Genomic DNA, 12559 nt, shown 5'->3' on the forward strand with positions numbered 1-12559 from the left:
CATTTTGGATAAGTTAAATCAGTTAAATCTTTCATTTGACACACATTCAGCACTGTTCCCTCTGTTAAAGCAGTTAGACATAACACTGTGTTCCTAAGATACTTATTGACTTCAGTAATATTCAATAGCATGTTTTACATCCTCGCTGGCAATAAGGATACATTTAAAATGCCTTAATGCTTCATTTTGAACCAAAGCTCTCTTAGATCCCCTCTGTCCTCATGGATGCATCTGAATCCCCCATCCTGAGCCTGAAGGCTAACAGTTACTCACAGTGAAGTGAAGACTTGTTTCAGCTGGCTTGCGTGGACCAGGAAGCAACAACAACACAAGGATGTAAGCACATAAGCAGTGAAAAGGCTCAGTCAGCCATGACACACACACATACAGTGTGCAGGAAAGCTGGAAATCAGGTTAGAAAGCATATGTGACACATATTGTATTATTATACACAACATTCCTCCCCTGAATTATTCCTCAACTTTAAATCCAAATTAAACAAGGAGCACAAAGTGTTCACTTTGTTGGTTTCTAATTTCTAGTTTAGGAACATACACACATGAGTTTTATTAAATGAGGAAGCTGCATAAAAATGCAGCAGGGGAATATATCCCATTCCAAATATGATATGCGTTTTAAAACAGCATAATCCCCGTTAAATGTTTTCTGTTAGTTTAAAGTAACTTAATGCAGCTGTTAGTATGAACACTTTTCAGCCATACAGTACAATGCAATGAGCCCTTGCTTTGAAAAATACAGTAACTTTTAAATAAATTCCAGTTAGGCCAATAATGCAGCATCAGGCTAATACTGGCCGCGGTGGTTGCTGTTGAGTGTGACAGAATGGAGGACGGTGTGTGAAGCTTTTAATGACACCTTCATGGCTAAGTTTTAAAGGGGTACTCTGCCATTTTTGTTTATACACTTAAAGCTGAGTTCTCTTAAAATCTGGAGAAAATACTGATTACTACTGATGGTGTACCGATACACTGATGGTGCCATCAGGGTTTCTCAGCTTCATTTTTTTTAAGTTTTTTTTTTTTTTTTTTTATAAAACAAAAATTTGTGGTTCAGGGTTTGAGAGGCATGGATATTGTAGATAATGATCCAGTGCTTTTGCGGTTCAACCAAGAGATGAAAAGTCAGGATATCGCAGCTTCTGGTGCACAGATTTCAGTTGTTCTTTTTCCTGTGTTAGTTCCCCAATGTGAACTAATATAACTCAAAGGAAAGTATCATCTCTTCCACTCTGATGCTACTTCGTGTGACTCAAGTTAAGTCTTAATGAAGAAAATCCATTTTACTTTAAAAAATATCGGTAAATAAAGTGTTAAGATAAACTGAATGTACAGTATGTATGTTATCAGTATGTATTTTTTCTCCATGTAAAGATGGTGTAAAGAGTCTGTTGTCATCCACCTGTGACCTCCTCAGAGAGTGATAAACTAACTGCACGTGTTCTGTGGACACAAATGCATTACAAAAATTCTCAGAAGGATCAGAGCCTGCAGACCAACAATTCAAGAAGGAACTGCTGGTGTTGGCCGATCAGGGTCAAATCTAATGCTGTAATGTGCAGAGGCATGCACGGATAACATCTGTGTGTTTGGCTACAGTTGATTTGAAAGACTATGAAAATGTAGAAAAGCTCTGCTCTTCACACATACATTAAGTTGTCAGATCCCTGACAGTCAGTCCACTGAGGATGACTGTGTGGAGTATGAAGGCTTTGCATTCTGACCTACAGTTTGTTGCCAACAGTGAGTAAAATTCTTAGTATCAAACAAAGGATTTAACCCGAGTTATTACAACAGTCTCTATGGAATACTGACACATGAAGCTGTAATTCAGTGTTAAAAAGACCACTCTAAGTTTTAATACGACTAATTAAAAGTCTAGATTTTCACATAATAGCATGGGGAGAGATGCTGCAGATATATTCTCTAAGGCTCCAGGAAGCATGTGTTAATTTAAATATAAACTCTGATCCCCTTAATTATTAATTTCATAATTTTCGCAACTGACAAAGAAAATACTTCCATCCTTATCATCCTCTATCCCCAAAAGAGCAGACATACTGGCTAAAAATCATAGAAAGAAGAAGTTATTTCTCTTTCTGTTCCCAGCTGTCACTTTCTTATCCAACATTTCTGAATCTAACTCTAGTTAACGTCTTCTGAAACGTTTAGGCTGGGATCATGAGTCCCTCGCTTCTCCTTCTTTTTCTTGTCCTTCTCTTTTTCTTTTCTTCAAGAGAGTGAAATTGAAAAAGGAGAAAAAGTACATGGCTGGTTGCCTCTGTGTTGCTTAAGGGGGGAAAAGACCCAACTGCGCTGCTTCTCCAGCTCTGCCACAGAGCCCGTTTAGCCTCTAGGGGCCCCTCAACCAAATGCCTTGTCACATTACAAAAGGCTCAGACATGAGATAAGCAGTTGATAAGCCAACAGAAAATGTTGACAGAGTCAAGTCACAAGAGATCCTTGTAATCCAGCAGCTTCGAGTGCTGGCGGCTTTTCCAAAGGCGGAACAGGCGGAAGTCAAAGTACATCTCGATCATCTCTTTGCCTGCAGCCAGAAGACAAGACAAAGAAAACAAAATCCAGATTACACCACTGTGTACTACCGGGAAAACCTGAGCTCACCCAGCACCACTTGGTTTATTTCAAGATTCTGGACTCACCTCTGAGCACCAGTTCTTTGTTACTGATCATATCAGTGCGTTTGCATGTTGTGGGTCATTATCTCAAATCATGTGTTTTGCTGATTATTTTTCCTACAAGACAACTGTGTTCAGAGGTTTCAGTGTATTTCTCTGCTTTCCAAACAGCAGCTGATTTTCATTCAGTTCAACACATGAAACATGCCTCAGGTAGGTAAGAATCACAGGGAACACCAAGTCTGCTTTTGGTGCTGTCAGATTTAGATTTGTTTTCAATCAAATGGGATCAATGTAAACGTGCTGAATGACCATCAGATTACTGAGGGAAATTCACATGTCATCAGTTTTGCAGACGGTACAGTAATTGTGGCAGCAGCAGGATCTGGGTCACTGAGCTGTTGATGATTTTCTGTCATGGCTACATCAGTCATTGCACTGGTATTTTCAACATAATGACATGCTTGCTGATTTCAGGAGATCATCCGCTGGTCCAGCATGATGTGTTCTGCAAGAAGCACTGGCACAATAAGTGACAGCAAGATGTTTTTTAAACCTAATGAGGACTTTTCTTTAGAAATTGCAACTCTCCAGGAAAACTTAATCCTTTCAGTGTGTTTTTAAAATCTATGATTGTTTTGGTCGTTGCTGTTTATTTGTTGTTGTTTTTTTCATCATGCTAGCAGCATGACTGTATGGATGGCAATGCTGGTCCAAACTGAAACATTTCAAATTTTTGATGGATTGCCATTAAAGTTGTACAGAAATTCCTTGTTTCTAGAGGATGTATCTTACTGATGTAGGTGATTCCCCTGCCTTCTCATAATTTGATTGAGACATTAGACATTATTAGATCAAGATGAACAGTGCAACATTTTATTGTTGACTGATTGTCGATTGTCTGTGAAAGTACGCAGAAGTTGTAGAAATTCAAAAGTGGGGCCTCTGGGAACCCAAATCACTAAGAACGTTCTTAATATGTAATTTGGGGTCTTACATTCATAATAAAAAAGCATCAAACATGAGTCTAAATCCAAATTTGAAATATTGTCCTTTGAGCTTTTTCACAGTTTCCCTGAAGCTGGGTTGATTTGCACGTGGCTATCCCTGATCCATGTCACCTAATTAATAATAATAATAATAATAATAATAATAATAATAATAATAATAATAATACTAATAATAATAATAATAATACCTAATGACAGCTGAGGGATGCATTGAAAGTTAATGTATGTACCTGTGTATGTGCTCACACTGTTTAATATGATTTCTTCATAGCTGAGTGGCTTACTGCCATTGATTAATGTCCACTATTAACATTCAGCCAGTGAACACATGAGGCTGATGAGTTCTAAATCAATACAAATACTGTATGTATTTATTTCTTATTTATGCAAGTGCATTTTATTGTGCATGCTACTCTTTTGTGGCACAGGTAAAATGAACATATCAGTGTAAAGCCATCGGGAAATCTTGTGTGTATGTGTGTGTGGTGTAGTACTCTCACCCTCTGCAGACAGCTCAAGTGGGGACTTGAATTCAACCAAGGAGTGTCTCATCAGCCTCTTCAGAATCTGAATCAGCTGCAGGGAAAGAAGGATAGAGAAAGAGAGGGAATACTTCATTCCAAATGCCATCAAGTATTCTGTTATGAGAACAAACAGACAGAGATATGACTGTACACAGAGAGTAGGAGGAGGGTCTGTGCCACACAGCTTCTGTTCATGCTGTGCTGCAGCTGAGTGTATGTCAAACCACTGTACCACTTTTATTACAATAGCTGCAATAGAGTATAAGTGAAAAACTCTTATGGTAACACTTTCTGTTCATACAGACACAGCAGTCAGAGTGGATCTATAGCAAAGCTGGGTCACATACATGGAGGAAACACTTGAACTCACTGCACCTGCCTCTGATAAGCTGATACCAGAAATAAAGTAATGTAAAGATATTTGGAAAGTGGAAAAATGCAAAAACATTGTTTTTTGTTTGGATCTCTCTCAACAGAGTGATCACACGAACAAACACAGCACTTCCACAGTTTCTCATACTGTGATGCAGTTAACTTGTTTTCCACTGGGTGTCCACACCTTGTAGGCTCACAAAAGGGTGTGTCTGTGACAGCCAATCATATCTGTTAAAAGAATGCATCACACCTTGCAATGGGATCAACCGCACCTCCTCATTAAGATAAACATTTATGTCTCCTCCTACTCAGAGTTGCTCTGAGAATCTTCCTAAATCAACATTTACAAAGCTCTAAATGATCAGGCTCCATCCTATCTGTCACAGCTCATAGTTCCTTACCAACCCTCAAGATCACTGCGCTCTGAAAATTCAGTTTTACTTGTGGTTCCCAAAGTTTCCAAATGCAGGATAGAAACCAGAGGCTTCAGCTACCACGCTCCTCTCTTATGGAACCATCTTCCAGTTTCGTTTAGGGAGGCAGACACCGTTTCCACTTTTAAGGGTAGACTTAAGACCTTCCTCTTTGATAAAGTTTATAATTAGGGCTGGCTCAGGTTGCCCGGACCAGCCCATAGTTAGACTGACATAGGTTTAACCTGCCGGGGGACTTTCTATAGGGGTCAGAGAGCAGTGAGACTAACACTGCTCTCCGACCTTTATATATAAGCCATAATAGCTGATTAGTGACCCTAGTTTCATTAGTGTGTATATTCCTGGAGCACAAGTTTCTTGTGCTCAGTTGAAATCCCTGTACGTGTGATGGGGAGGAGGGGGAGGTGGCAGAGCTTTTGGCCCAATCCGGTGGGGGTGGTTTTGAGTCAGTTCAGACCTGCCACTCTGGCTCTGCTTCCTCTCTCTTTCTTTCTTTTCTATTACTGCTCTCTGGCATTCATATTTAAGTCGTAATTGCTGATCAGTGACTCTAGGATCCTCATTGAGAGCATATCCTTTTAACTGCTCACCACCTTGGGTCTGTTAAACTGCACTACGCTAACTCCGTCGCCTCTCCAGAGCATTCCTGCTCCCTTGTTTCCTAGCTTTCCCGGATCCTGGCTGTAACCCTGGCTGTGCCTGATGGTGGTGATATCTGTGCTGGTGCTGTGACCCTGTCTTTGGTTGTGCTCGTGCTGTGGCTGCACTGATACTGTACCCCCCGCTTGCCCTGATCGTGGTCTTGGTCCTGGTTGCGCCGTTACCGTGATCATGCCTTTGGACACCTCCGTATCAATATATGCATGAGACTCTTATCAACACCCACAATATCATCATAGAGTGCATTTGATAATTTCACACATATCGTTATTGTAATATGATGTGTCTATTTCCACTATGGCTGTGCCTCTCTCCCCCTCCCCCCTCTCTCTTTCTCTTTCCTTTTTGCCACAATTGTATCTCATTTGTTATTTATGACATCTATTGCACATCTGTCCGTCCTGGACAACAGTAAAACAGTAATTCCTGTTTTAATTTCCAGAAACTTAACCAAGGACAGCAGTTGCAAAATAGTTATGGCTAGAAACCTGTAGGCATTGCATCTATTTTGTATTTTGAATATGAACGATGTTTTATACATTTGTCCTTGTCAAATATACAAGTAGATAAATAAATATGAACAAAAAACACAAGACATGTGGATTTGATAGATGACTGCCCCATAAATGGGACACAGCCTACTGTATATCTGTGATCCCAAACAACCACCTCCACTGTGAACTCAATAATTTTTCATTAATATTTCTTCTGTCTTCTTAACAAAGAGTTTTACATCCAGCCTCCACATGTTTCCTGCCTCTTCCTCAATTGTTTCACCTGCTCATCCCTGTCCCTCCTCTCACTCCATACAGTCTGGTCCTGTGCCAACAGGTGTGCCATGACACATGGAGCCTAACAGCCAGATGGCATTTGCAGATTTCATGCCATGCATTGCAGCTGTCCGTTCAAAGAGGAACTGTTTTTGATGCTTTTTGTATTTCTTACTTGACTGAGAATATAAGATTTCTCAACAACAACAACAACAACAACAACAACAACAACAACAACAACATAAATGTAGCATGAACCTTTAAAACTTGAATGCTGGGTAGGATCAAGACCTTTGACAGTTAAAGACACAGCATTAGATTTGATAAGAATTCCAGCCTAAAGACATCTAGATGTCAATATTTAGTTGCAGTCACAGTGCCACCTATGGGCAACAGAAAATGACATGTTTTATATATTGATAAAATCCTCCTTGCAATTTCACCAGATCCACCTGGAATTTGTTTTTAAAAGCTTTAACACCGTAAGGACAAAATCTTGAAATTGAAAATATGACAAAGTTAGTGAGTAAATGAGTGAAAAAAATGCAGGTCACTCAGCTTATGTAAAGGTGATGTGACTTCTTCCCAGAAAGTAACAAACATGACACAGACAACCATAACCTATAGCTGAATTTGTTTCATTCAAAAAAAGAAAAAATTCTTATGTAAACTGATTTTTTTTTTTAAACCCCACACTAGTTTCTGCTCCCATTTTTCACAGGTTTAAAGTTCACAGACTTTCTTTAAGCATACAAAAGACTTACATTTTCTAAATTTTGGTATGGATTGGTATAAGCTACGGAGAACAAACAGTTGCATTTTACAGCAGTTTGAGCGCACAGAGATACTGTGAGAGTCATCTGCTGCAATGACCTCATATTGCAGCATGATAATACAAGGCTCCGTGTTGCAATAATCTCAACACAATCCCTGGAAGCGGAAAACATCCCAGTTCTCACGCAGCCTGCACACTCACGAGACATGTCACCCACTGAGCATGTTTGGGATGCTTTGGATCAGTGTGTGCGACAGTGTGTTCCACTTCCTGCCAACATCCATCAGCTTCACACAGCCAATAAAAAGGAGTGGACCAACAATCAACAACCTGATCAACTCTATGTGAAGGAGAAGTGTCACACTGCAGGAGGCATAATATGTCACATCAGATTCTGACTGAGTCTTTGGGATATCTGTGTCCAAAAATTTCTGTAGTGCTGTATGTGAAATTGTAATAAAATGTTATAAAGGTAAAAGTACACATTTTAGAGTGGCCCTTGAAAAAAGTCTTTTGTGTGCACAAGAATGTGTAGCCTATATTTGTATATTTAGAGATGAAAAGGTATGAATATTTCATACCATGATTATAGTGACCAAACATTATTATGGTTTTGAGCATTACTGTGGTATTGCTAGATTGTACTGAAAATGTTCAGATACACACGCATATCTTTTCATAGTTTCATATTATGTTGTTGAATAAGTGGCCTGCCTTTGAAATGGCTGCTTGAGTGTCTGTGTCACTGTAGATGAGGACAGAGGACCAGCAGCATCACTGCGTGTGCCTGCAGCATGCTCACACCAAAAACAATAAGGCTGACAATTCTCCAGAGTGCTGTTAGTTTTCACTGACACAAAACAAAACCCATGTTGGTTGCTGTACCTGTGCGCCTGCATGTGGGAGACTGTTGCTATCTTTGGTATTTGCTGGACAGAATTTACCCTGAGTCTTCCAAGATGGGTTAATCAAACATGCGTTTAATGATTATTACAATTTGAAACAGTGATACCAACTGTCGAGAATTTTGTTGTAGTTTATTGTAACCATGGCTTTTAATGTGTGATTTTTCATTGTACTTTTTTTTCTATGTCGTCGATTTATTTTCTGTGAATTTGTGTGTTATGTAATTATGTTTACTTTTGTACAGTGTCTTTGAGTTCCTTTAAAAGCGCTGTATACATAACATGTATGATTATTATTATTATAACAACCATTTCATCTCTAAAATATTTGCAGGATATGATGGCTGATAGAGGTGTGGAGTGTTGCTGGGTCGCATAATCTGAAGGTAGCTCAGTCAGTCTATTAATAGTGGCTCTCCAGCTGAGTTTACAGGAGTGCAAACAGGCAGCAGCAGAGGGAAATGCAGTGAGTAAGCCTTCCCCTGTTCATCCACCATGTGACTTATGCTAAAATAGTGTGGAGAAGATGCCAAATGTCAATTTATACCTTTGAGCTAAGTGCCCAAGGCACAAAGCGAACAATAGCTGCTGGAAATGTGCTACAAGCATCATTCAAACCCATCAGTTCTCAAACAGTGGCCTTTATATATCTCAGCTGCAGGGGGAACCAGGCTTATGAAAGAGATACAAATTTGTGTCTCATTCACTTTGTTTGCTAAATATATGTAGCCATATTTCAGTATGAGGCCTCCTCGTTTTCAGATCTGCTCTTCTTTGCCGTGTTAAACTTTTGTTTTAGCATTTTGCTGTCAATACAAACACAATACTGCATCCGTTCTAAAATAAATGTCATGTTTAATATATAACATTATATCATGCAACATTATATTATGAATGTTAATGTACGTAATACTTAATTCCTAGGGCTGTCAGCATTAATGTGGTTATTGTGCTTCACTTAAGGTCTGAACATAACATGTTTTGTTTTGTTTTTTTAAATTGTGTTAATGACAGGCTGACATTCCTGTCTTTAAGAGACTCTTCCGTGCTGAGTTTTGTCATATGAAACTAGAAGACCTGATGAATCAAATGTTACCAGCCATGTCATGCTAGCTTCTTAATAAGAGGGCTGAATAATGTTCCATAGTTGGGCTAAATTGTGGCAATGAAAAAATAGCATGGCCATTTCACAGGGGTGCCTTGACCTCTGATCTCAAGCTATCTGAGTGAAAATGGGTTCTGTGGGAACCCACGAGTCTCCCCTTTACAGATAGACCCACTTTATGCTCATCCCATGCAGTTGTGCTGCTGTCTGATTCCTAACCAAGATGATCTGGTAAGTATTACTTTACTTACTTTACCTTTTCAAAGTTGACTTCAAAATTGTTTTAAGTTGTAAAATAATGGAACTTAAAACATGACTAAAAAATGTGATAAGTCAAATGTTTGACAGCCCTATTTATTACTAATATTTTGTATGTCCCTTGCATTGTCATAAGGCTGTTTCTTGGTTTTTCTCTGCTAGTGTTGACTGCTCTCACAGCTTCATACTGAATTTAAAACTTCATTTCTGAGGTCAAGAGGTACACAAGAATATATTAAGTATCAAACAGTCTTTTCCCTGCACCTATGTTTGTTATCTCAGGACTGTTATTCATTTTAAATTCAGATGTTTAAGTGAAGCAGGCATAAGAAATTTGACATTACTTTTTTTATGTTTTATGTTTTAAGTGCAGAGAAATGACCATGTCAGCAGTAAGCAATCATTATACACAGTGGCACAGTGGTTCTACATGTGGCTGCATGAGAGAGTATGAATATTTTAGTATGTGGGTATGTTTATGTACATATGCTGTATGTAGCCAAAGTGTGACTGCATATAGAAAGTGTGTATCACTCTCTGTAGGGGTGGACCGGTATAAGTGTGTGTGTGAATGTGTGAGTGTGCAGTTGCAGCGAGGGTGAGTGGGTGTAGCTTAATTTAGTGGGTGTCAAAGAGGCTATTTTCCTGTCATTCCAAAGTGCTGCATGTGTTTGTCCTCTTCCCCTCAGCGTGACCTGCAGCCAGGCAGCAGGAGGTAGTGACAAAGCCATAATCTATACACTAATTATTTATAAATAGACTAAACATGTATAGCGCTTTTCTAGTCTTATTGACCACTCAAAGCGCTTTAACACTACATGTCACATTCACTTATTCACACACTGGTGGCCGAGGCTACCGTACAAGGTGCCAGCTGCTACTCAGTAAATCATTCACACCCACTCACACTCCAATGACGCAGCATCGGGAGCAATTTGGGGTTCAGTATCTTGCCCAAGGATACTTCGACATGTTGTCCAGAGGAGCTGGGGATCGAACCTCTGAGCCACAGCCGCCCCGATAACAAAATTACTATTCCCATACATAATTTTTTCTTTCACACACACAAAATCCACTCCCCCTTTCATCATTGTACCATGCATATGCAAAATGCACTATGATATTTTTAGGATTCAAGCCTGAAGGGCAGGGTCCCATTGTTTTTGCGTCAGTTTATTATTATTATTATTATTTGTGTTTTATGTTGTTGCTCAAATTCCTGTGAGCTGGAATGATCTAGAAACATAAAACTTGGCCAAATAACTGGAAATTATGTGCAAATGATTCCCAAAAATGTGAGCCAAATCTGCCACATGGTGGTGCTGTAGTTGATGTCTAAAAATGTGATTTTCAAAAGGTTATGCCCCTCACATTGCAGGTCTGATTGACTTGAAATTTGGCACACAGATGCAGCTCAAAGTGCTCTACAAAAAAGACTGCATCCTGCTTTCAAAACAGTTATATAAATAGAACTAGAACACCAAAATTGGTGCACACCATTTTAAGATGATAATGCAAAACCAAAAAAACATTGAATGTAGTTTTGCTGAATTTGGTGTGTATGCTCTAGGGGCAAGTTTTAATTTAAATCTAAAGTGCCATGTTTATTGGTGCAAGTGGGCTTGGCCTAAAACATTTGAACACATAACATATGGAGATGTTCAGAACAGATGTACCAAGTTTCAATCAAATCCAGTGGGCAAACAACAATATTTGAGAGCGCAGTTGTTGTAATAATGCAACTGGTTGACTTCTTCAACAAGAATTAAACTAGCTGCAGAGGCTTTGTTCAGCTGTGTTAAGACAAAAACCTGCTTGTTGATGCTTGTTGCTTTGATTCGGGGCAGTTGGGCTACTTCTTCTGCTTGTGGCTATATTCTTACTAGACTCTGCAAGACTCTGCGGACATCTAGAGACAGAGCCAACAGAGTTATAGTGGTATGGATTTTGTCTGGTTTTTCATATTTTTTTTCTGGATTTTTGTGCACTTTCAGAGGCTGGATGTGGCCCCCTAGTGCTTGATCTCTGCATGCACACCTGCTGCTCTTTAGACTCATCAACTACAGCATAAATACCCTGGACTCATAATCCCATGCTGCTAGATTGTTTCTGCATCTCACAGTTGAACTATCTGCTCTTCTCTAGTGTATTTTTTGTGAACAAACTGCCAGAATCAGCAGACAGGTTGCTTTTGTCTCATTCCTCCAAGCTCCAGCACCTCAGCTCAGTCACAAGCCAGCTTCCCACCACCTGCGTCTTCAGCTACAGCTCAACTGCTTTAACTATAGCCTCTCACCACCCATGCCTCCAACCTGGGACTCTGAAATCTGCCTGCTTCATCCACCTGCAGACTCAATAATAAATTTATTTTTACCCTGTTGTCTAGTGGTCTCGCTCTTGGGTCCACTTTAACACCACAGTAAATAGTTACAAGGTTGTCTAAATGTCTTTACCTGCAAAGTGCTATTGACAGCATATGACTGAACACGTGGTTGCAGACAGTGTGTGGACATTTCAGTGAACTATCTTGTGGAGTGCCTAGGTCTTTTTTGTTTATCATGACTACAGAAACGATTACCTTTTCTCCATTAGTGCTCCCCAGCACATAGCAGCCCATGATGTGTATGAGGTTGGGCTTCGGGTTCAGCTTGGTCATCAGCCAGCTGAGTCGTCGCCAGAACCTGGGCACACAGGAGAGGACAGAGGTTAGGAAACTCAACAACGAATGGGTGAGTGCAGCAGAGGAAATGATGAGTTAGTAAGAGGGTCAAAACTGAATGATGGTTTAAATGAGAGTAAACACATTATAGTTACAATTCTCAACACAATCTGGAGTTACTTTAGCGTTAGCAGACATTTCCATCACATGCTTTTATAGCACCTGCAATCATTTAAATGTAAAATGTTGAAAATGTAAAAGAAAGTTGAATTTCTAAAACATCCATCCTATTCTTTTTATAAAATGTTGAAATTTCTAATGTAGTGTGGCTGACAGTATTGTTAATGCTGTTAGTCTTTGAATGTCCGAACCACGCTACTTATTGACTAATGATGAAGATATCATACCATCCTCATTGCAAATATCAA

General features: G+C 39.5%; 1 protein-coding gene across 1 annotated transcript in view; it reads right to left on the reverse strand.

Annotated features, from left to right (window-relative positions):
- Positions 1–2467: 2467 nt before the first annotated feature.
- The window catches only part of nsmfb (NMDA receptor synaptonuclear signaling and neuronal migration factor b), a 134143-nt gene continuing 124051 nt past the window's right edge, over positions 2468–12559 (reverse strand). The window contains exons 15-17 of the mRNA XM_042488989.1: positions 12051–12153; positions 4167–4242; positions 2468–2565 (exon numbers count right to left, since the gene is read on the reverse strand). Of these exons, the coding sequence (XP_042344923.1) occupies positions 2468–2565; positions 4167–4242; positions 12051–12153 (277 nt within the window). The remainder of the gene's footprint in view (positions 2566–4166; positions 4243–12050; positions 12154–12559) is intronic.

This window comes from Plectropomus leopardus, chromosome 6 (genome assembly GCF_008729295.1).
Source record: "Plectropomus leopardus isolate mb chromosome 6, YSFRI_Pleo_2.0, whole genome shotgun sequence".
Classification (NCBI taxonomy): domain Eukaryota; kingdom Metazoa; phylum Chordata; class Actinopteri; order Perciformes; family Serranidae; genus Plectropomus; species Plectropomus leopardus.